General features: G+C 38.2%; 2 protein-coding genes across 4 annotated transcripts; one reads left to right on the forward strand and one right to left on the reverse strand.

Moving 5' to 3' along the window:
• Positions 1 to 549: 549 nt before the first annotated feature.
• Positions 550 to 22,344, forward strand: MRNIP (MRN complex interacting protein). 3 transcript variants are annotated; one of them, XM_070739094.1, is made up of 5 exons: positions 550 to 826; positions 6,726 to 6,785; positions 10,286 to 10,383; positions 10,999 to 11,068; positions 14,024 to 14,804. In XM_070739094.1, the coding sequence occupies exons 1-5, from the start codon at positions 767 to 769 to the stop codon at positions 14,498 to 14,500; spliced, it is 765 nt and encodes a 254-aa protein (XP_070595195.1). In that variant the 5' UTR covers positions 550 to 766; the 3' UTR covers positions 14,501 to 14,804. The 3 variants fall into 3 exon arrangements, with proteins under 3 accessions (XP_070595195.1, XP_070595198.1, XP_070595196.1); XM_070739097.1 differs by lacking the exon at positions 14,024 to 14,804 and adding an exon at positions 22,296 to 22,344 and having other exon boundaries at positions 618 to 826; XM_070739095.1 differs by lacking the exon at positions 14,024 to 14,804 and adding an exon at positions 11,715 to 11,986 and having other exon boundaries at positions 618 to 826.
• SQSTM1 (sequestosome 1) lies at positions 13,994 to 23,923 on the reverse strand. The gene is made up of 8 exons (XM_070739093.1): positions 23,351 to 23,923; positions 21,476 to 21,571; positions 19,739 to 19,965; positions 19,482 to 19,638; positions 19,104 to 19,190; positions 16,615 to 16,844; positions 15,944 to 16,151; positions 13,994 to 15,326 (listed from the first exon to the last, which is right to left on the reverse strand). Exons 1-8 carry the CDS (start codon positions 23,532 to 23,534, stop codon positions 15,166 to 15,168), a joined length of 1,350 nt encoding a protein of 449 aa, XP_070595194.1. The 5' UTR covers positions 23,535 to 23,923; the 3' UTR covers positions 13,994 to 15,165.
• Positions 23,924 to 25,484: the final 1,561 nt, after the last annotated feature.

Genomic DNA, 25,484 nt, shown 5'->3' on the forward strand with positions numbered 1-25,484 from the left:
ATATATCTTCAATGGATAACAATGTTTGTGAAATCTCTTATACAGAAAATAATAAAAGTATCCCAAATCACATTTCCAATCACAAATTATTCAGTCTGTCTAAGAAAAAAAATATATAACTAATTTTGACTTAAAAAGCGACAGACTAAGCAATTTTTCTTCATTTCCTCAAACATTTCTATGCTGACAAATGTAACAAATTGTAGAACGTGATATTCCCCCAAGAATGAGTCAAAAGATGTGCTCGTATTGGGAAGGGTAAGAAACTGACCCAAGCAGCAAGCACTACTCATTTCATCCCTCAGCTATAAATATTATTTTATCGGCGACGCATTTTCCCAAATAAATAGATCTGACTGCAAGAAAGTTTCACTGTTAGAGAGGACGCGCGCGGGCAGGTATTCCGCTTCGTCCTTAACGTCGAAATCCTACCTCTCCTCAGACACAACAGCGCTTGGAGTTTCATCGGAGCTTTGAAGACCCACCCCCCACGTTGCTCTCAGCCAATAGGATCGCGTCAAAACAGTCTCCCTCCGCATTTAAACCAATACAAAGGGATGGCGTGTGCAAGGCGGAAGAGCCTGCGGGCGATGCGTCGCGCGTTTTCCCGCCTAAATCCTTCACCGGGAGAAGTGAAGCGAAGCAAGTCTAGGCTGGAAGAGGGAGCACAATAGTGCTAGACTGGTGTGTGGTCTCTGAAGAAGGAAGTTGCCTTTGTTTTGTTTTCGCTCGGAAAGCCTCAAACAATTCCGCCTTGTGTTTTTTAATGGCTCAGCAGTTTCAGGTGCTGAGATGCTGCTCCTGTCATATCTTCCAAGTGCAGCAGGTGAGAAACCGGGCTGTAGCGTGGGATAGTTTTTTAATTTTATTTTAATTGTAAACAGAAAAGGCTGTCACTGAATTGGATAAAAGGCTGATTTGAACCAAACCAAGGAAATGAAATTCTATCAAGTTATTATAATAGCAGAAATATTTTATTTCCTTAAAAGAAGAAATAGTACTCTGGGACAGGGGTACTTGGCAACTTTAAGACTTGTGGACTTCAACTCCCAGAGTTCCTCAGCCAGCTTTGTTATTTCTAAGTACTTTAGGTCAAAATTATTTAAGTACTCTTGGTCAAAGCTGGCTGAGGAACTCTGGGAATTGAATTCCACAAGTCTTAAAGTTGCCAAGGTTGGAGGCCCCTGTTCTAGGTTTGGGGGGGGGGGAGTTGGTATAGGAATTTAAGTCCAACAGGTCATGAAGGTGGGCATAATTGTCCATCCCTGCATTTTGAACAAGGGGCAGATCTTCATAATGGAATTAGAGAAACTTTTGTTTGGCAATAACCTGATGCATAAAATAAAATAGACTTTAGTTTCACTGAACCTTTCCCAATCTACGGTCCTTTAGTTGCCTTGAACATCCTTTCCCCTAACCCACAATTAACGGAACATCAATAAAGGATGACCATGAACCTATCTAGTGATTGTTTCTCAAACAGGAAGTTAATTTACCATGTAACATATAATCTTAATCTACTTTCGACACCAATTTTTCATTTACATAAGATACTTTGGTTGAATCTCTTGGCAATACTAATTAAAAATGACTTTTCTCATAATAGCATATTTTCCAGACTGTATATATAAAACGCCCTATAAAAAGTTGAAATCTCTGAGTTGTTGAGTTCACAGACGTCCATGCAATTTTCCTAACAATATGGAAGTGGTTTGTCAGTGCCTTCTGGGATTTCCTGGTGGTCTCTTTTCCAAGTGTAAACTAAATCTGACCCTTTCAAAAAAGTCGACCAGATGAAACTGCCTGTTGTGTTACGCTGTGTAGTGACAATACTATGGACAGAAGAATACTGATCCCATTTCATTATATACCGGTATTTACAACAGATTGAAATTATAGAGAAGATTTCTTAATTTATTCTGTTTTTGTAATTAGTGGAATTACAAATTTCCATATTGTTAGGAACACTTCAAACTAAGAAGAAAATTACAAAATTTCTAATGGACATATTGACTGTTAAAAGATCTCAAAGTGGGAAAAGTTAAACATTAATAGTATGTTGAAAGAAATATTTTAAAGTAATAATACATGTAATAAATCACACATATTTAAAACATAAAACAATTACGGTAAAAATGATAAGATTACGTCTTTTAAGTCTTTTAAGACTTAAAAATCTTTTCCGTAAATGTTAATGGACTTAACGAACCAAGAAAAAGGAAGCAAATTTTTTCTAAAATTAGAAACCAAAATGCCCAGATTGCAATACTACAAGAAGTTCATATTAAAAAAGATAACCAAAAATTACTGTTGAATCCCAAAATTGGAAAAATGTATGCTGCATTAGCAGACCAAAAAAAAAGAGGTGTAGTGATGTATGTCAAGAATTCTATAAATTCCAAACAAATATATAAGGATAAAGAGGGTAGGATATTGATTGTACAAGTAGATATTGAACCTAGACCTCTAGTGGTTGTTTCTATTTATGCTCCCAATGAAGATCAAATGACATTTTATAAAAATTTACACCAAACAATAATAGATTTAGCTATTGATAATTTATTGATAATAGGTGATTTCAATGCTATCGCGAATAGACAATTAGACCACTCAGGAGGGGGAGGCAATAAAAAAAGGGGAAAAGGTAAAAAAACAAGAAGAAATTTGTTACCTAGTACTTTTCAAAAAATGAAAGCGGAATTACTACTAAGCGACATTTGGAGGGAAAGACACCCCCACAAAAGGCAATTTACCTTTTACTCCAATCCTCACAAAATTTGGACGAGAATTGACATGTTATGGGCACCAAAAACGGTGGCAGAACAAATAAGAGAGGTTGAGATAGACGTTAATACATGGGCTGATCATAACCCAATAGTGGTCTATATGACGATGAATAACAAACAGAACAACTGGCGGATGAATAGGTATATATTAAATGATAAGAAATATAAGGATTGGATTGAAAAGGAATTAAAAATATTTTTTGAAATTAATAAAACATCAGACACTACTCCACAGAACTTATGGGACACAGTTAAAGCGTATATAAGAGGTTTAACAATATCTTACACAGCAAAACACAATAAGGAAAAGAAATTAGAGTACTTACAATTAACAAATGAACTAAAACAATTAGAATCCTTATCGCAGCAACATATTAAGAACAGAGATTTAAAGACAGAAATAAATGTAATTAAACATAAAATTAGAGTTATAGAACAAAACCAACTAACTGAAAAGATCAAAAGAGCAAAGCAACATTATTTTGAACATGCAAATAAACCTGGCAGATGGCTAGCGTATAAACTTAGAAAACAGAGTCAATCAAAATTAATCCAAAAATTAGAAGATAAAGATGGTAAAATAAAATATGACACAGAAGGTAAGGCAGACATTGTGTATAATTTTTATAAAGAATTATATGCTAAAGATCATGTTATCGAAGATGAAGTTTTTAACTATTTAGAGGCTTCAAATTTACCACAAATAACAGAAGATCAACAGGCCACCATGGACGGACCAATAACAATGGAGGAACTCTTAATAACAATTAAAAAACAGAAAAGAAACAAGGCTACAGGTCCAGATGCCATACCTGCAGAATGGTACAAGATAGACAACGAAACAATAAGAAACCATATGTTAGAAACTTTTAATTTATGTAGACTTGAAGGAAAAATTCCCAAATCTTGGTCAGAATCACTGACAACCTTAATACATAAACAGGGTACAGAACCAGAAAAGATTAAAAACTATAGGCCTATATCACTATTAAATGTAGATTATAAGATTTTTATTGCCATTTATGCAGAGAGACTCAAAAGAGTTATAAATGGAATAATACACCAAGACCAAAATGGATTTCTTCCAGGGAGACAAATTAAAAACAATATTAGAACTGTAATAAATATACTAGAGTACTATGAACAATATCCAGACAAGATGGCATCTTTAATGTTTTTGGACGCTCAAAAAGCCTTTGACAACGTTAATTGGATATTTATAAAAATGCAATTAAATAAAATGAGATTTGGCCCAAAATTTGTTAACCTAATAGATACCATATATTCAAAACAAACAACGAATATAATATTGAATAACAGTCAATTACCAATACTTGACATAAATAAGGGAGTTCGCCAAGGATGTCCTATATCACCATTGCTATTTATTATGACCCTTGAAACCTTATTAATTAAAATAAGAGCGGACCCCAAAATTAAAGGTTTAACCGTAGGAGATGAAACCTATAAACTCCAGGCCTTTGCAGACGATCTAATGTTTATAATTGAAGAGCCGATTACAACAGTTCCTACCTTACTACAAACCATTGAACAATATGGAAACGTAGCAGGTTTAAAGATAAACAAAAGCAAAACACATTACTTGACTAAAAATATGAATAAAACACTAGAAACGAAATTAGAAAGTATTTCTGGAATAAAGATTGTAAAAAAGGTAAAATATTTAGGAATAAATTTAACAGCGAAAACAATAACATTAAAAAATGATAATTATATGAAATTACTAGCAGAAATTAAAAATGACTTAGCAATGTGGAATAATTTGAAAATATCTTTCTTAGGAAGAATTGCAACAATTAAAATGAACATTTTACCCAAGGTCTTATTTCTTTTTCAGACAATACCAATAAACCCAGGGGGTATCTTTTTAAAAACTTTAACAAACTTAGTTAAAAAATTTATATGGCAAGGTAAAAAAGCAAGGATAAAAATGAATTGTTTAGAAGATATTAAAGAAAGAGGCGGATTTGGCCTTCCAAATTGGAAACTATATTATCAGGCCGCTGCACTAACATGGCTTAGAGATTGGATAATTTTAGATAACAAAAGAATACTTGACCTAGAAGGACATGATTTAATGCTTGGATGGCACGCATTTTTATGGTATGATAAGGACAAAAACCATTCATATTTTAAAAGACATACGTTGAGGAAATACTTATTAGAAGTATGGAAAGACATAAAGAAAAATCATTTTTTAAGTATCCCAGACTGGCTAGCTCCTTTAGAAGCAATAATACATCCAAAGTCTATAAAGGATAAGAAAATAACTTATAGATATAAAGAACTATTAAATGATCAGATGAAGCTTAAATCTAGAATTGAATTACAAGAAGAAGGGATAATAATAGATTGGTGGCATTACGCCCAGATCCGATCTAGATATCAGAAGGATAAAACTCTTTACATTTTTAATAAAAGTAAGAATCCTTTAACTACCTTAATTACCACTAATTCAACAAAAATGATAGGGAAAATATATAAACTACTTATCGCTCATAAAAACATAGAGTTGACTTTAAAAGATACTATGATAAGATGGTGTAGAAATATTGGCAAGGAAATAGATATAGACACATGGGAGAAAGTATGGATTAACAATTGGAAAATGACTAAATCAGTTTCTCTAAAAGAAAATCAAATCAAAATGTTTTATAGATGGCATCTCCCACCAAATAGGATAGCAAAAATGTTTCCCAAAACATCCCCAATATGCTGGAAATGTAAGAAGGATATAGGAACCTACTATCATCAATGGTGGACATGTGGTAAAGCAAAAATATATTGGAAAATGATTGAAAAAATATTAAAAGAAATAATAAAGCAAGATATAGATAATACCCCGGAATTTTATTTACTAGGTGTTACAAATCAGACCTATAAGAAAGAAATCTTTTATTTGATTATACACATATTAACTGCGGCTAGAATAGTATATGCGCAAGATTGGAAGGGGGAGGAAACCCCCAAGGAAGAAGAGGTCATAGCTAAAATACTAGATTGCGCTGAAATGGATATGATGACAAGAAGATTAAACGATCAAGAGGATACTAAATTTTATGAAACATGGAACAATGTCTATAAATGGATAGATAAGAAAAAATAAGATATATCTTTAGTTGTTTTTCTTTGTATTAGTTTTTACCTAGGTGATAACAATATTAATATTAGTTTAAAAGGACTTTTTGATGATTATGATATAGTAGTGTATGTATGTATAAGTATAAGCAATATACCAAGATACATAATAGTTGAATTTATCTTTATTGTTTGAATTGAAGGTTTGACACTATTTTACTATAGTAATTAAGATTATATTAAAGGTATTTTTTGGTAATTATGTTATACTAACCCTACCTAACACTCACATCAAGATCTGTAAAACTTTTACCCAAATTTATTAACTTTTTTTAATATAATAGTTAACATATATTTAACTATGTATTCTTTTTCTATATTTGAATGTATACTTTCATAAGAAGCGGGGGAAATATACCCCCACTTTATATTTATTGTTTGTATGTATTTGTCTGTTTTTATGAAAAAAATAATTTAAAAAAATTGAAAAAAAAAATGATAAGATTACTGGATCTGTGGTCAGAAAAAGTAACAAAGTATTTTTAACCAAAAACAAAAGCATTTCTGTTGCAAATGACATAATTTTAACTTTAGCATAAATTATATTAGCTAAATAAGTATAATTTGCATAAATTAGAAGGGTTATGGTGCACAGTAAAAGTTATATCTTACAGGTCAAGAGTTTAGTCACTAGATTGTAAATTTAGAACTATTTGAGGAAAATATTTTTTGTGTCCATTCAATGAAAGTTTGTCTTTGGAAATTCTGAACCCAATTTGAACAGTAACTGGAGTAACTATTAATGCAAATATAATAATTATACTTAAAATTCTTTCTTAGGTTAAAAAAAGCAAAAAATGGAACTGCAAAATATGTGATGAAAAGCAGTCAATTTTAAAGGTACGTAACCCAACTCAGGTTTCTTTATTAAAGTTACTATTAGTGGAACAGCTTTTTGACAACCAAACTCTTCTTTAATATCAGTTTCAATTCTGTACCCAGTTAGTCTCACTGAAGTTCATAGAAGTTACATCTGATTTTACATGTATTAGATTTCTAATACCATGTTTTCCCCCAAAATAAGATCCTGTATTACATGTTTTTGAACCCTGAAATAAGTGCTTGGCCTTATTGCCATGCACTCAAAAGCCCGATTGGGCTTAACAGGGGATGTCTTATTTTGGGTGAAAGAGGTTACTAAATAAAACTTTGTCATCTTGCAAAAAATAATTTTGTGAAAATGTTCATATGATGTGAGCATTAAAGTTTAACAATGCTTTCTTTTTTCTTTCTTATACACATATTTTCAGAGAAAATACATGGAAAAGTACAGAATACAAAATATGGCAGCTATGTTACTACTAGCCCAAATATAGAGATCATGTGATATGTTTACTGAAAGATTTATTCTAGGTTCATCATTCTAATAGGGAACAATTTAAGGTGCTGATTTTAACTTTCGAAGTACTGAACAATTAAGATTCTAACTAGCTGAGAGACCATCACTCCTGGCAGGGAGCCCTTTTGTAGGTACCCCTGCTGTCACATTTTGGTGTTCTGATATGAGATAAGGAGTCATCATTTATCCTATGGAAATTATCATTGGCTTGAATCTCTATTAACTTTTTCTTTTGCTTCAGACTTGGTTAGAATTTTAACTTGCTTTTTAAAATATTTTGCAATTTAATTATTGTTAACTACATATGGATTTGCTCAAGGAGAAAGGCAGGATATACATTCAGTTATGTGTTCTGTAGTATAATGCAGAACAGTACAACACAGTACAGCATAGCATAGTACCATGATGGCGTGCCACATGTAGCATGCAGAGCATTCTCTGTGAGCACACCAGATGCTACCCCAGCCCAGGCCAGTGGGTCTTCAGGGCTACTGTGCATGTGCGGGGGCAGAACACAGTTACACATGCACAGGGGTGCTCACGTTGCATTTTAGCCCCTCGCACAGAGCCCCCATATCCCATTTTGGCTTCCAGGTTGGTGCTGGAGGCTTTCCAGGCCCAAAATGGGGCATAGGGCTTCTGCCTGAGGTCCTCCTGCACCCCGTTTTGGGCCTAGAAAGCCACCTACACCAACTTGGAAGCCACGCGAGAGGTCGTGTGTGCATGCACGGGGAAATCATTGCATTGTGGGTGTGGGCCTGCAGTGACAAGTGCATACCCGCGTGCGGCATGCAACAACAAAAAGGTTAGCCATCACTGGCATAGCATAACAAAGCATTAACATTACTTGGTCAATATGGCGAAAAGTGGCTAGGTTGTATGTTTTATCCAACTATAAAATAATAAACTGAACTTTGTAATATAAGCTTTCTAATGTCAACATTTCAGAGATATTTTCTTATCTAAACAGAGGAACAGAATGACTATGGATAGGCAAAATATATAAATGGGAGCAGGAATGGGTTTCCACTGGGTTTTGTTGTGGAAAGCTGGTAGTAAGTGCTGGAAATTTTCCTCTCTTCCATTCTTCCAGTCTCCCTTCCTCCCTCCCACTCAGCAGGCAGGTAAGTGTCTGCTATGGGACAGGAGAATAAATGAGGAAGTGTGTGTGAGCACTCATGGACTGACCTTTCAATGAATTTATTCATTCATTCATTCATTTATTTATTAGATTTGTAGGCTGCCCTTCTCCGTAGACTCGGGGCGGCTAACAACAATAATAAAACAGCATATGACAAATCTAATATTTAAAATAACTAAAAACCCTTATTAAAAAACCAAACATATACACAAACATACCATGCATACATTGTAGAGGCCTGGGGGGAAGGAATATCTCAGTTCCCCCATGCCTGACAACAGAGGTGGGTTTTAAGGAACTTACAAAAGGTGAGGAGGGTGGGGGCAATTCTGATCTCTGGGGAGAGCTGGTTCCAGAGGGTCGGGGCCACCACAGAGAAGGCTCTTCCCCTGGGTCCCACCAAACGACATTGTTTAGTTGACGGGACCCGGAGAAGGCCAACTCTGTGGGACCTAACTGGTCGCTGGGATTCATGGAGCAGAAGGCGGTCCCGGAGATATTCTGGTCCGATGCCATGAAGGGCTTTATAGGTCATAACCAACACTTTGAATTGTGACCGGAAACTGATCGGCAACCAATGCAGACTGCGGAGTGTTGGTGTAACATGGGCATACCTAGGGAAGACCATGATTGCTCTCGCAGCTGCATTCTGCACGATCTGAAGTTTCCAAACACTCTTCAAAGGTAGCCCCATGTAGCGAGCGTTACAGTAGTCGAACCTCGAATGTGATGAGGGCATGAGTAACTGTGAGCAGTGACTCCCGATCCAAATAGGGCCGCAACTGGTGCACCAGGCGAACCTGGGCAAACGCCCCCCTCGCCACAGCTGAAAGATGTTTCTCTAATGTGAGCTGTGGATCAAGGAGGATCCCCAAGTTGCGGACCCTCTCTGAGGGGGTCAATGATTCCCCCCCTCCAGGGTGATGGATGGACAGATGGAATTGTCCCTGGGAGGCAAAATCCACAGCCACTCCTTCTTATCAGGGTTCAGTTTGAGTCTGTTGACACCCATCCAGACCCTAACAGCCTCCAGGCACCGGCACATCACATCCACTGCTTCGTTGACTGGACATGGGGTGGAGATGTTCAACTGGGTATCATCCGCATACTGATGATAACTCACTCCATGCCTTTGGATGATCTCGCCCAGCGGTTTCATGTAGATGTTAAATAGCAGGGGGGAGAGGACCGACCCCTGAGGCACCCCACAAGGGAGAAGCCTAGAGGTCGACCTCTGACCCCCCACTAACACCGACTGCGACCGACCGGAGAGGTAGGAGGAGAACCACTGAAGAACAATGCCTCCCACTCCCAACCCCTCCAGCCGGCGCAGAAGGATACCATGGTCGATGGTATCGAAAGCCGCTGAGAGGTCAAGAAGCACCGGGACAGAGGATAAACCCCTGTCCCGGGCCCGCCAGAGATCATCCATCAACGCGACCAAAGCAGTTTCCGTGCTGAATTTACAGGAAGCTGTCAGGGAAATGAAAAATGACATGCCCGCAGTTGAGTATGATTGCACAGCAGCAACATTGAAGAAGCAGCACTCAGCGGCACTAAAACAACAATTTCCCCATGTTTAATTCCTTTGGGAGTCATGGCACTCTGTAAGTTAGCATGTCTGAGGTACCTTGGTTGTAAAAGCTTTGTCCTATGATGCAACGCTTTACCCAGTTAAAGGTTCCAGATATAAGATTTTTAATAGTAAATAGATATGTATGTATCAAAATATAAGATTTGTTTTCCTTCCTCTCATGCTTGGAACAGTTGTACTCAGGTAGAATTACAGTATATTCTTTAATGTTTAGCATTCAAGACTTAAAGGGAAATAGTATTTTAATGGGATTTCAACCTATTTAGGTTTTTGGCCAGGGTTCTGGAGTTGATTGCAGACACCATGTCCAGAAGCTAAACTTGCTGCAAGGAGAACAAGATCACACACCTGTAAGCAAACCTAGGTACGGTATTAACATTTTGATTGCTCTTTGTTCTATATGTTCATAGATGTTCTATGGCAGTGGGCCCCAAATTTTGTAGCTTGGCCACCTGGCTGGGAGAAGGAGAGAACTGGGCAATGTGAATAGTGGGCTAGCAAGCATATGCAGCTCGACTCATGAGAGTGGTGGGCTGGTGTGTGTGTGTGTGCATGCACACAAATCCAGCCTGGTTGCAAACAGGCCAAGGCATGGTAGTGGGCTGTGGCTTGGAGGTTGGGAGCCTCTGTTCTAGCAGATGAGGTATATAACACACATGACATAATCATGCAAATGTTATCTCTTTGTATACATGTTATTCTGTGTGCAGTAAATCCAGTGACATTGTAACTTGGTGCAATTTGCTTTTGCTTGGTAGCATTTATGCATATCACCGAAACTTCTCATTACAAGGATCATTAATTTCCTTTATCCCCATATTGAAACATAAGATTATAAGTATTTTGCATGTACAGTGCATATTTTTCAGGTTTGTACACTTAAACATCAGTTATTCCTGAATTGACAGCTTGCTTTTATTTTTCCATATGTATATAAAGGTATAGTTATATACAGTATTTAAATGTGATCTACCTCTAGGAATAAAGAATCAGGACCAATAGTTGATGAGAATATGGCTGTCCACATCAAAGAAAAAACAGACTGGGAGGTAAGACTTTTTGATTTAGAAGTAGCATAATTACAAAGAATAAAATCACAAACTGTTACCGTAAATAAAATAAAAAAATCATGATTTTGTTTTTTGTTTTGTTTTGTTTCTTGAGCAGTCAATAGAGTTACAATATTTTTAAAAATGTTTAACAATGCATGTTTTTAAAAAATCAAATAAGTAGTTAGAATGGGCAAGAGACAGATGTGCTTTTGTGGATTTGCTAAATGCTAAGCGAGTAAGTTCTACAGCCTGGGAACAAAGCAAAAGCCTGCCCTTTCCCACTGTGAGAAAGACAAGCTTTTCAAAGTGATAACATCTTCAAGCAAGACTGCTGCTGCTCTTAACAGGTTTAGAACGATTTGTAGTGGGGTCCCTTGGGTAATTGAATTCTAAGCCACCTATAATAGCAAACCAACAGAGACTGTTTGAAACTTCACACTAGACTTCAAGCATCTTGCTGTGTGCCTCTCCATTCTTTCTCTATACTCTGGGTCCTTGGTTTCCAAATGAGATGCAAAGGTTTCCAGAGTCTGTTGATTTGGGGAGCCATGTCATCTGCTGGTATTGGTCCATTGTGCTTCATTAAGTGCAGGGTCCACAGCCATCTACCAGATTTTGGAGCACTTCATGTTTCCTTCTGCAGCTGAGCTTTATGAGGATGCTGACTTCAATTTTCCAGCAGGACTTGGTACCTGCCCACACTGCTAAAAGTACCAAAACCTGGTACAACGACCATGGGGTTACTGTGCTTGATTGGCCAGCAAACTCGCCTAACCTGAACTCCAGTCTATGGGACATTGCCAAGAGAAAGATGAAAGACATGACACAGAACAATGCAGAAGAGCTATAGGCTGCTATTGAAGCATCCTGGTCTTCCGTAACACCTCAGCAGTGCCATAGACTTTTAGCTTCCATGCCACGCCCCATTGAGGCAGTAATTGCTGCAGAAGGGGCCCAAACCAAGTTCTGAGTACATATGCATGCTTATAGTTTTCGGAGGTTCGATATTCTATGTACAATCCTTGTTTTATTGATCGCATGTAATCCAATTTTCTGAGATGGTGGATTTGGGGTTTTCATGAGCTGTACCCCATAATCATCACAATTATGACAAATGGCTTGAACTATCTTGCTTTGCATGTAGTTAGTCTCTCATTTATTACATTTCACCTTTTAATCTGCATTACTGAAATAAATGAACTTTTGCATGATATTCTAATTTTTCAAGTTTCACCTGTATATGTTGTGGGTTCTGTCAGTGAAGTGTTGATTGGTGGGGGCCCAAAGGACCACAGTTGTCTGCTCTTTAAATTACCATCCTTCCTGAGATTAAGTTGACCCCTCCTCTGTTGGCTTTTTGTAAGGTTTTGAAGACCTGGTTCTTGCCTGTGTTGAGTTTAACTATTCTTTGGTGCTGTGTCTTTTAAAATAGTATTTGTATATTAAACACAACATTGTTTTAATGTTGAGAATCTTCCAGAGTTGTAAACAGTGCTTAAGATATTTAGCCTAGGGAAGAGCAATCTTCCAAAGATGAAGGGAAATCATATGGAAGAGTGAATTTATTTTCCAAAACTCCTCAGTGGAAGAATCTTCACGTCACCCTGAACAAATCTTTTTGGGGAAAGTTCCTCTAATGCAGTGGTGGTGATTGGCTATACAGTATTCTGTGGCAGGTGTCTCAGTGGTTTTGTTGGCAGAGAATGGCAAGAAATGTTCAGGTATTTTATTTAGATTGTTTTGTATTCCTGTCTTTTTTAACTGATGCAGAGTGCCAAGTTCAATCTGCTCTCAGCTATGGAAATTTTCTGGATAACATTGGCATTAACTATTCAATTGGGAGTAGTGGATTTAAGTTACAGAATATCAGATTCCAGTTGAGTAGTTTGGAGAGTGGAACTCCACCGTTAACACATGGTTTCTTTCTAATTTATGTAGTATAAATTGTATCCTTTGAAATATAATTGATCTCCCACTATTGAACCTTTTGAGGGTGTTTTGAGCACTTCTGAAGAGAGTTCAGAACCCAACTACAGTGTTCCCTCGATTTTCGTGGGGGATGTGTTGAGACCACCCGCGAAAGTTGAATTTCCGCTAAGTAGAGATGCGGAAGTAAATAGACTATTTTTGGCTATGAACAGTATCACAAGCCTTCCCTTAACACTTTAAACAACTAAATTACATTTTCCCATTCCCTTAGCAACCATTTAGACTATTACTCACCATTTTTATTTATTAAAGTTTATTTTAAAAAATATTTATTAAAGGTGGATGAAAGTTTGGTGATGACATATGACGTTATCGGGCGGGCAAAATCGTGGTATAGGGGGGGAAACCGTGAAGTATTTTTTAATTAATATTTTTGAAAAACTGCGGTATAGACTTCGTGAAGTTCGAACCCGCGAAAATCGAGGAAACCCTGTATTACCTCTAGTAATCTGCACTGCGGCATCTCAACCTTTCTAGCTTTGCATACCGGCAGCGGGATGGGGGGAGTGTATGCATACTCAGCTTCATTTGCATGTCAGCCAATCATGCAAATCGCGCTTTGCACACATGCACTCCTCTGCTGCTTGCACAATTGGAGCTGCAACACACTTGCCTGCCACTTCCATGGCCCTGGTTCCAAACAGGCTATGACCCAGTAATTGCCTGGGATTGGGGACCTCTGTTCTACTGGATAACTAGTGTAACACCTTTTCCATTTTTTAATTACTGTTGAGCTTTCCAAGTTGAAACGTTAATGTGTGGGAGAAGTGTATTTTTCACCCATCAATGACCCTGATAGGCCTGATGATTCTAGAGGGTTACTATGATATTAACACCATCCCCATTGTTCAAAGTGCAACCACCATCACTGAAGTGAAATGGCTATAGAATAAGAAAACTCTGGGAACTATAAAGATAACATTTAAGAATTGACATGGTTCAATTTTTGTTTTTTATTTTTAGGATAGTAGACACTTAGCCATGGTTAATGTAAAAAGCTGCAAAGATGATTTATGTGACAGTACAATTTCTGTGACTGAAGACCAAGTCCTGCAAAGAAATAATCAACAGCCAAAATCAAAAGTAACTGGACTCTCAAAATGGAATAAATTCCTTTTATCTGACAAGAGTTATAACATTGACATGACAGGTGGAAGGCAAAGGACATCAGACAAAACGCCTGCTGCAGGCACAAGTGATGAAAGGGCCACTTCTAGTGCTGGGTGTGGTAACTGGCATCTCAAACCACAACAGAATGTATTAGCCTGCTTTGACAGAGCAAAAGATTCTGATCACCTTGGGACAGGTTTGGCTAGCTGTCAAGATAAGGCACAACCTGCAGAATTCACTACTTCTTCAGGGTCTTGTGCTCCTATTAAATCAAACAACCACTATGCAAGTCTTTTTTCCACAGGAGAGGATTTTGATGATGATATTTAAGGCTTCTCTACAATGTAATTTGCTGATTTTTCCACTGAGATGGTTTAAAATAATAGCAATATTGCCTGCATTTAAAATCAGACTTTTCAATGTTGAATAATAAAGTGGATTATATTCCAATCATATTGTTTTAGGCATGGCACAAAAAGGATTTATCTGTGCTACATTGTTAATGGGATCATTATTATTGATAAAGAGGCATGGAAAATAAAGGCTTTTAACAAGAAATGAGTATTTGAACAAGTGATAGCTTAGAAAAGCTATAAGTACTACTATTTTAATAAATTGATATACTCTAATTAAACAAGCTTGTTATAAATTCAATATAGAAGTGCTAAAATAAAATTTCTAATAATCACATGGTTCCATGATGATGATTAAACATGGAAGATCCACCCTGAAAGCAAAATACCCTTGTCATCTGATCATGCATGCCATTGCCACAATCTGGAAGGTAAAAGGCCACCTGTCATAACTTTAAACTAGTTCTATTTCTTGTGTAAATATTAACCCTTACCCAATGCATAAGAAAGAACTAGATTTGGAAAGTTAGCATGATTATGACATTATCTATGAATATGGAATTACAATCAGATTGTTACAGAAAGGAAAGTATAAAAAGAGGCTTTAACAATTTGTGTTAAGAGCTACGAGTTATACAAGAGCTATTTGAAAGTGGACTGTTGCTTCGCATACTGGATAGCGTCCAGGGCTGCCCCAATGTCGTAGTTCTTGGAATGCAGTAGGTGAGTCAACCAGCCTCCTGTATCAGAGAATCCCATCGAGAGCATCTGGGACAACGACTCAATCAGACGAGGATCTGCTTCTGTAAACAGGTTGAATTTCAGCAAGTCATATTCATTGGCTCATGAAAATTGTAATCACATATCTAAAATTTGCAATTCCACACCTGAATTTAATTAAATTCAACAATTATTGCCAATATTAACTCTTTTTAAAGTCACTTTAGAGAACAAGCCATCATAATGGGGATTGATTTATACGAAATACAAAATCTAAAACAAATCAAATTATAATCAACCATATAAATTAACATTTCAGGTTGAAAGTAGATCTTTCAAATATCCCCACATTGATTTTCTAAAGGATGCTTAAAATACCATTCCATAATAACTTGGGCATAAAAGTTCCAGGTGACCTATAAAGCTGTTGTGACTTATAAAGGTAGACATTGTATTAGATCTTTAAATCAGACTACCATTTAGGCAGAGGATTTCATGCACACATTGGCTCTTCACTAAAGCAGCCTAGCTATTTTTGAACTGCTGTGCAAATCTAAAAATATGATGCTGCTATAGTTCTGCCAATGCTTTAATAGTAGTTTTACAGAAATATTCATTAGGATTTAGTTTGTATCCAAGCTTATTAGGATTCTTTTATAATTCTATAAAATAGTTTTGGAGCCTGCTTAGTTCTTATTACCAGCTGGAAGATGAGGGTACATTGCAGCTTCTCGCAAACCTGTTGACCCAGTATTAGTGGGAGCTTCAACAGGATTGAGAGATTTTGGGCTGTCTTCCTCTAGCATTTGTAAGGACTGCAGTTCACCAGTTGAAGGATCTACTTCCTTTGAAGATAAATGGGTCCAATCTTCATCTCCTCCTGAGCTACCACTGGATTCACTTCGTTCCTGGAATATACAAATACATAAAATGTTAGCAAGCCCACTTTTATACTAGCTATATTTACAACTGCATCTAGAAACAGTAATTTGCTTTTTACTAATTCAAAAGAAGTAGACTACCTCTATATCTATGTTGCAACAGATAGTAGTAAATCCTACAACGTATGCAGAAATATCACTACTACCAGAATCTTAAGGATAAGAAATTTTTTTAAATTCAGTTAAGGAAGTGTTCCAGAGAACTTGGATATTCAATTTTCCTCCATGCCCGACTGAAGTCAGTCAGCTATTTCATAAAAAGGTCTAGTATGAATAAGCTTCAGGTTAAATATAATAAACTGCTTTGTTGCTAATACGTATTAACAAGTTACTTTTCTCTTGCAGGTTAAAAAGTTTCTAATATGCCAACAGCTTTAGCTTTCTTGGAGCATCAATTAACATTTATATGCAAAACTGACATTTCTTATACCTGTGACACAATATTTTCTTCCATCTGTGCAGGTGGAGAACAGACTATCATCTCCTGCATTTGATTTGCAAGAGTATCACTTATGTCTGGATTATTTTCAGAATGTACTTCTGGTTTGGTCTGCTCAGTAGGACTGCTAGATTTGGGGCAGCTCTTCTCAGAACTAGGTTGTGCAGGTGATACTTTGCTTCTTTGACCCTCATGTTCTACATCAATATCCACTTCAATACCTAAGAAAGCAATTGACATGGGTTATGTTAATGACATACTGTAGTATATCCTTGAGCATCACTAATTTTCTGTCTGTTTTCATTACTCTAGTTCTATCATTTTGTCTCAAAATTACACATAAATTCTTCTCATCCACCCTCTACTTCAGAGACAATATATTTCCAAATAAATCATCAGTTGGGAGAACATAAAAATGAGTAGAAACATAGAAACATAGAAGTCTGACGGCAGAAAAAGACCCCATGGTCCATCTAGTCTGCCCTTATACTATTTTCTGTATTTTATCTTAGGATGGATAGATGTTTATCCCAGGCATGTTTAAATTCAGTTACTGTGGATTTATCTACCACGTCTGCTGGAAGTTTGTTCCAAGGATCTACTACTCTTTCAGTAAAATAATATTTTCTCATGTTGCTTTTGATCTTTCCCCCAACTAACCTCAGATTGTGTCCCCTTGTTCTTGTGTTCACTTTCCTATTAAAAACACTTCCCTCCTGGACCTTATTTAACCCTTTAATATATTTAAATGTTTCAATCATGTCCCCCCTTTCCCTTCTGTCCTCCAGACTATACAGATTGAGTTCATTAAGTCTTTCCTGATACGTTTTATGCTTAAGACCTTCCACCATTCTTGTAGCCCGTTTTTGGACCCGTTCAATTTTGTCAATATCTTTTTGTAGGTGAGGTCTCCAGAACTGAACACAGTATTCCAAATGTGGTCTCACCAGCATTCTATATAGCGGGATCATAATCTCCCTCTTCCTGCTTGTTATACCTCTAGCTATGCAGCCAAGCATCCTACTTGCTTTCCCTACTGCCTGACTGCACTGTTCACCCATTTTGAGACTGTCAGAAATCACTACGCCTAAATCCTTTTCTTTTGAAGTATTTGCTAACACAGAACTGCCAATACAATAGTCAGATTGAGGATTCCTTTTCCCCAAGTGCATTATTTTACATTTGGAAACATTAAACTGCAGTTTCCATTGCTTTGACCATTTATCTAGTAAAGCTAAATCATTTACCATATTGCCGACGCCTCCAGTAATATCAACCCTATTGCACACTTTAGAGTCATCGGCAAATAGGCAAACCTTCCCTACCAGACCTTCCCCTATGTCACTCACAAACATATTAAAAAGAATAGGACCCAGAACAGACCCTTGTGGCACACCGCTTGTAACCTGACTCTGCTCAGAATACTCGCCATTCACAACAACTCTCTGGTGTCTATGCTTCAGCCAGCTGCAAATCCATTGAACTATCCAGGGATTAAGTCCAATCTTCACTAATTTATCTATCAGCTCTTTATGTGGAATTAGATTACATCAATTTGGTGTTGATAAATTCAGTATTCTCTAGTACTTCATGCATGAGTGCCAACTCATTCTCATATTACACACTAATCCATGAGTTTCAAGTGCTTAGTTACTATTTGTACATCACATTGTTGCAGGATGATCAATCACTATTAATTTATTAATGATAATATTCAAAAGATTGTGGTTGGTAATATATTAAAAATAACTACTACTGATATCTTACATAATGATGACCTATAAAGCCCTTCATGGCACCGAACCAGATTATCTCAGGGACTGCCTTCTGCTGCACGAATCCCAGCAACCAGTTAGGTCCCACAGAGTGGATCTTCTCCGGGTCCCGTCAACTAAGCAATGTCGCCTGGCGGGACCCAGGGGAAGAGCCTTCTCTGTGGCGGCCCCGACCCTCTGGAACCAACTTCCCCCAGAGATTAGAACTGCCCCCACCCTCCTTGCCTTTCGTAAACAACTTAAAACCCACCTCTGCCGCCAGGCATGGGGGAATTGAGATCCTCTTTCCCCCTAGGCCTTTACAATTCTATGCATGGTATGTATGTATGTATGTATGTATGTATGTATGGTTTTTATATTAATAGATTTTTAATCATCAATACCAAATTATTATTGTACACTGTTTTATTGTCGCTGTTAGCCGCCCCGAGTCTCTGGAGAGGGGCAGCATACAAATCAAATAAATAAATAAATAAATAAATAAATAATTCGCCCATAATATTCTATATTTTTTGGTGAAATTTGGGTGAGCCAAATCAATAAAAAGTTTGGTTTCTGGGAAGTCCACAAGAGGGGCATGAAAACCAATATTTCATATTTTAAACTTCCCAGAATTACCTTGTGAGAAGGTGGGAAGTTAGTAAATTTTTCAAATACATATGTTTTACAAATAAATAAAAATATATAGTGAAAGGAATTGTTTACCAAGCGGACCCAGGAATGCAGCAACACTTTCTCCAACATTCTTCAGAAAGTTGACACTGGAATCTTGAGCTTCATTGCTAGTGTTTTCTTTTATAAAGCAAAAATATAAATAATATATATTAGCAAAAACATGTCATACACACACACACACACACACACACACACACACACACCAATTATTGAAGACAAGAATTTTATGAGTTTATCAATCCCAATCGGGAAAGGGATATGTGCACTCATGTATAAAATAATTCTAAGATACGTTTTAAGATGTAATGTATATAAATAGCATTTGCAAGGAAATTATTTTAGTTATCAGATTTCTGCTAATTTATTTTGCATTTAAAGCGACTAGTTATTGCAACTTTTAATTCTTACCACGCTCCGGAGCATCACTTTGAGAAGAAGTACTAGCTTGTGCCTGGCCAGAATTCTGATGCTGCTGGGCGGAACGTGGGTGTCCTCTACCACGCATCCAGGGAAAGGAGCAAGCATCGTGTCTCATTTTACGATGCCAGCGACCTTGAAGAAGCCACTAAAGGGTAAACAAGTATTATTAAGCCATAGCAACTTTAACCACAAAATGACTTCATAATTTTTATCTTTGTATATCCACCTTTCTTCATAATACTAACATCAAGCTGGTGGAATGGACTTGCAAACATGATCATGTTGTGGTCCTTATGGACACCTTTTCCCTCACAAGTGCTGCACAGGTCATAGTCTGGACAAGTTGCACACTTGAATCTGGCACCCACAACTGGGCCTTCACAACCATCGCAGATCACATTAGGATGCACAAGGTTTACAGAATGCTCCTTGTTGCAGGAATGACGGTTCACGTGCTTAAGCTCCTTTTTTTCTAAAAAACACAAACAGAAGCTATTGTTCAACTTTAACCATGCTGCTTAAATTATAACAGTAGGTCCTCCCACTTACAATTGGTTTAAGCGTCTGTTCAAAATTACAACAGCACTGAAAAACCTGACATTTATACATAGTGACTGCTACAGCATCCCCGTGGTTAAGCGATCACATTTTGGGCTTGGGGCAACTAGTATTTATGACAATTGCACTGTCCTGGGGTCATGTGATCACTATTTGTAATCTTCTCAGCTGGCTTCTGCAAAGCCAAATCAATGGAGGAAACTAGATTTGCTTTAAGGACTGAATGATTCATTTAACTTTGGCAAAATAAGTCATAAAATGTTGCAAAATAAACTGCCTTGTATAGCAGCAGAAATTTTGGGCTTAATCATAGCTGTAAAGTTGAAGACTACTTTACCCAAGACTAAAATGTTATCCCATTTTGCAAGACAATTAAATGATAATATAAAGCAAGGTTTAATCCCCTCCCTCCCACAACTTAATTGTACCTAGTATTGAAAAGAGTATGCCTACCATAATGCAAATGCATATGTCTTAAGTTCACAAATTACAATAAGGCATGTTTCCTAGCAGACTGTGAACCCAGCCATATCTGTTTTCAATTTTGTCTATAGAACAACCATCTTCCCATAAAACAGCCCAGTTTAGTGTAAGGAGCTACCCTAAAAATGCAAACTTTATTTTAGCATTTTGAAATAACTGAGGTAAAAATTGCCTTCAATGTACTGTAATGCAATTAAAAATTAAAAACATTCTTAAATGACTCATTGTGCAACAGATGAGTGAACCATACATTTTATTGGCTTCATATCACATATAGGATTCTTTGCTTTGAGTGACTGTTTTTCCTTCAGAACATGCTATTCAATGCAATTAACTGCATTTTTGTCTTAATGTCAGCCATAGTACAATATCTGCCAGAAGACAGGAACCAGAGACTACTCAATGCCATGAATAGACTTTAATTGTTGCTTTTTTTTGTACTGTATTTCCCAAGGCAGCAGCTGCTGATTTCTTCCAGGATAGCTGAGAAACCCATATTTCATTGCCCATGATTCACGAGCCATTCTAATTAAGTGCTCAAAATACTTTCTGTCTCAAAGCCTCTTGAGTTAAAGACTGAATGTAAGGTAGCAAGAAAAATATCCATCTGCTTTACTTTTACATCAACAAATTACTTTTTGCTATATGGCTTCTACAGAAAATTCATCAAACAAGATTGTAAAATTGGCTGCGGATCATTTAATGCCGACATCATTTAGTGACTGACATTCCAGCCCAAACTGTAATCCAAGGACTACTTGTATTTTAATTTTATACCCACCAATGTCTTTAATTTTCTTTGCTTTATGCTTAGCCTGAAATATTTCCAATAAGAGGATAAGGATTATGAATTAAAAATAATCTGCCTAGTGCAGGTTCTTTATTTTGAACTAACTGCATAGCCCAGAATGCATAACAATGCAACTGCCACAATCTGTTACCTTTAACATAAATACGAAAAACTCCAACTCTCACAGAGGGTGGAACCAACTTCAATTCCTCATCACTGGAAAAAGCGATCATATCACCATCTTCATCTGAAAGTAAATAATAATTCATTGACTATTTGATAGATATACAATCAGAGTCTGAACAATTCTTATATAACATGCCACTTAGAAAGTCATCAACAGGAACCAGGAAATATGATTATGTTGAATCTTAAAGCTTATGCCGAGTAAGTTTTTAAAAAGGCAGCAAAACACCAACACCAGTGTTCCCTCTAATTTTTTTGGGGGGTGGGCGGAAAAGTATAGTGTCTGAGCGGCAGTCCCTTTGGGACTGGGCGGCACTCTTTCCCTCTCGGCTTCTGGGCAGGTTTGAAAAACTCTGAGTTGATGATGATTTTTAAGTGAGCCATTGCTCACTGCTCAGCTTAGAGGGAACTATGACCAACACTGATTAATCATTCCTCCCAGCTAGAAACCAAGAGACTAAGTTCTAGTCCTGATTTAGGCATGAATGCAGGCAGGGTGATGTTGGATCAGTCATTTTCTCCCAGGCCACATTAGCATGATCAGGTGACAAGCTGGTTAGTAAATTCCAGTTGCAATCAATGGATCAACACTCAATGGGGGGGGGGGGAAACAGACTCCTATATTTGGGTCTATTCCATTCTGATGAGGAAACAGGACTTGTTTTAGGGCAGCAAAGTTTAGAAAGACTGGTCACAACTTGCCAAAGGCATTGGACCTTTAACCACTACATGAGAGTTTCCTTTGTCCATGTGAAGTCATAATTGTTTATTCTTGTTCTTTGTAGATCACCTATTAAAGCTTGGAATTTGGACCAGGATATTATATCAACAACCTTTTTTTACAAACTGCAAGAAGTATCCTTGACTTACAACCAAAATCGACTCCAAACTTTCCATTGCTAAGCAAGACTGTTAAATGAATTTTGCCCCCTTTTACAATCTTTCAAACCAAAGTTTTAACTGAATCATTACAATTGTGAAGTTAATAAAAGGGTTGTTAAGTGAATCTCCCTATCCTACTGACTTTGTCAGAAGGTTCCAAGAGGGGATTACATGACCCTGAGACACCACAACCATCAAATACATGCCAGTTGCCAAGTGTCTGGATTTTGATTATATGACCATGGAAATGCTGCATCGGTCTAGTGAAAAATGGTCGAAAATCACTTTTTTCGGTGCTATTCCAACTTCAAATGGTCACTAAACAAATGGCTGTAAATTAGGGACTATCTGTACTGACTGTTAAATTTAGAAGCTGAACTTGAGTATGTGAATTCAGGCAACAGTTTGATTTAGAAGCCAAGTTGCTGGCTTAGAAAGTGGGACACTGAGTTTTAGTCCCGCTTCTCCATGAAAGCCAAACGTGGGCCAGTCACTCTCTTGGATCAACCTACACGTCACCATGTTTGTTGCTGTTAGGAAAGTAAGAGAAACGAATATGATACCTGCTGACTTCCCTGAGTCACTTTATAAAGTAATGAAGGGAAGGATAAAAAGAGTTTCCTGCTGCAGAACCATGAGCATGAAAATCTCCAGCCTAATGAATTGCTCAAGATTGTCCATTAAAAAAAGTATACCCTAAAATATACGAAGACTTGAAAATTTCTAGGTTACCACCCTTTTATTTAAATAGATATTCGCATTTAGGATTTCTTACCTCCTGGCACTATAAGCTTACCTAACCCGAAGAGAAAGAAGCGCTAAGAGCCCCATTAAGTATCAAGACTTTGGGGTGCCACTTTCAGTCAGGAGCTGCTACTCAAAGCTCCATACTAGGTCATGGGGGGGGGGGGAGAGAAAAGCGATGCAGCCTCAGCCCATCGACCCCTCCATCACTCACCCTTATAGTACATCTGAAAGGCTCCCGTGGCGGCGGCAGAATTACGGAGCAAGCCCTGGAAAAGCTCGGCCACCTTGTCCCGTATCGGCTGGAAGCGGGCGGGAAGGTCTACGGCGAAGCGCCGGATCTCGCGGGTGGTCTCCTCCTTGCCCAGCAGATAGGCCTTGACCGTCAGTTGAGCCATCGCGGCGATGGGTTTTGCTGTGGCGCAGCAACAATTGGCGCTCCGGGCAGGCCGGCTGAAGAACAGAGAGGCGGCTTCAACCTGCGTGAAAACAACCCTCCTTCAACCGCTGACTGCCGAGGACAACCCACCCCCGGCTATTTATGGGCGCCTCAACCCACGGGAAAGGGGCGGGGTTCAGGTGGGAAAGTCCCCGCGATGGCGAAGCGAGAATAACAATAATAGGTAACAAGGGGCGATATTGCCGAGCTCTCCGCCCCCCCCCCCCCCCCGCGCGCCCTCCGGAGGGAACCTTTCCAGGATTTGTGATTAAAAGGCGGGCAAGACAAGCGCACGAGAGGCGGTTGCAACGCCGCGATTGGCCCCGGCTTTCTTTTTTCCCACCCCCCGCTTTAGCAGTGACGAATCAAAATTTTGGGCCTAGCGAGCCTTCCACAAAGCGAGCGTTACTCAGCATTTCCTTCGCTTTCCAACGGAACAACGGGGGTGAGGGGACGATATCCTCGCCACGGGAGACGGAACGAGAGTCCGCTCCCACAAAGCGGGATGGCCGACTTCCTTTTCCCGATTTGCTGATTCACGCCGTGACCCAAAAAAAAAGAAAAAGCAAACAAATGCCGGAGTGCAAAGGTTTTGCAGGCCTTGCCGAAAAGGCCCAACACCTTTGGCCCTCAGACAGGTGACAGAGAGTTTCTCCCGCTACCTGCAACAGATTGGCGGAGACCCTTAGCAGCGAGAGGTTTATTTTGCTTTTTGGTGGCCAGGACGTATAGGCAAGTACAGCTTGCTTTGGTGGTCAGTACCTTTAGAAGGAATTTTGGGGATGCTGAACCTGCCCATTCATAACTTTGGACTGAGCCTCCATTAACATAGGCTTACTTGGTTCCTTGATTGGGCTGCTTTTTACCGTTAGCTCACAGTAAGCAGCCCAATTAATAGTAATAAATGATAGCAAACCCCACTCCCTACTAACACTGAAGATATCACTTGGCTAGTTTGGGTAATGAAGAGTCTCAAATTCAAACAAAACCAAGCCCTCTACGGTTCTGTCTTGAGTTACAAATATTCTATTGGTACCACAAATTCTAATCCATTTTTCGGCATTAAGCCAGCTAAATGGCATGACCAGTCTCAAAACCCTAGGAAGGAGGCAAGGCAAACTACTACTCAAAATTTTGCCATTGCCAGGATTTGTCCAGGCAAAATACCAGGAGTCTACTTAGATTCAAAAGCATCAAAAATGATTGCACCACCACTCCTTTAGATATGATTCTGGTGGCACTCAGATGCTTAATCCCATCAAACCAAAACTGACTCTCCCTATCCCAAATAAAACTGCCTGTAATCCCATTTAGACAAAGCACTGAAGCCTCTACCTGGCCGCCTTACAAAGGCATTGCAACCCCATCATCTGTTTATCAATTGTCCTTGATGCTCAATTTCCTTATCAATAACTTCCCCAGCTCTGCTGCCCTCCAGAAAAACCCATTATTTTTATAGTAGGAAGTTAGCACCCACCTACTAGAAAAAATATATTTTAGAAAATATTAAAAAGGCAGAATATTATATTTCCCTGGATATTATATTCCCAGAATATTATATTTCCCTGGATGAGAAATGGAGAAACATGGTTTTAGGCAGGAAACACACTCCCTCTTAATAACCCCAAATTCCTCAATAGCCCACAGCAGATGTCTGGTGTGTTGGGCATTTAAGAGATAAAGAGATGGCTATGTCTATTCATAGATAAATGCCCTCACCCAAGATCCAGCAAAGGAAGGATTAGCCCTCTACCCATCTGGCAACACAACTCATCGCATGGCACCGGGGAAGATCACATCACCCAGAAAGGCTTAACCAAACTTGGGACTCAAAACACAACCTACAAAGTTGTCCTGCATGGCCCAAAGGGAGTCTGACAACAAATCAGAACACAAGCTGAAATTCAAA

The sequence above is a fragment of the Erythrolamprus reginae genome, chromosome 2, assembly GCF_031021105.1.
Source record: "Erythrolamprus reginae isolate rEryReg1 chromosome 2, rEryReg1.hap1, whole genome shotgun sequence".
Taxonomy (NCBI): domain Eukaryota; kingdom Metazoa; phylum Chordata; class Lepidosauria; order Squamata; family Dipsadidae; genus Erythrolamprus; species Erythrolamprus reginae.

What these genes read in the sequence shown, in the direction of transcription:
- SQSTM1 (XM_070739093.1), bottom strand. Translation starts at nt 23,534, where the DNA reads ATGGCTCAACTGACGGTCAAGGCCTATCTGCTGGGCAAGGAGGAGACC. An exon ending in GTCCATTCCACCAGCTTGAT is followed by an intron (nt 19,639 to 19,738) that starts GTTAGTATTATG and finishes TTTACCCTTTAG; the next exon opens with TGGCTTCTTCAAGGTCGCTG. An exon ending in GTACCCTCATCTTCCAGCTG is followed by an intron (nt 15,327 to 15,943) that starts GTAATAAGAACT and finishes ACCTGTTTACAG; the next exon opens with AAGCAGATCCTCGTCTGATT.
- MRNIP (XM_070739094.1), top strand. Translation starts at nt 767, where the DNA reads ATGGCTCAGCAGTTTCAGGTGCTGAGATGCTGCTCCTGTCATATCTTC. An exon ending in AAAAGCAGTCAATTTTAAAG is followed by an intron (nt 6,786 to 10,285) that starts GTACGTAACCCA and finishes CAACCTATTTAG; the next exon opens with GTTTTTGGCCAGGGTTCTGG. An exon ending in ACACCTGTAAGCAAACCTAG is followed by an intron (nt 10,384 to 10,998) that starts GTACGGTATTAA and finishes ATCTACCTCTAG; the next exon opens with GAATAAAGAATCAGGACCAA.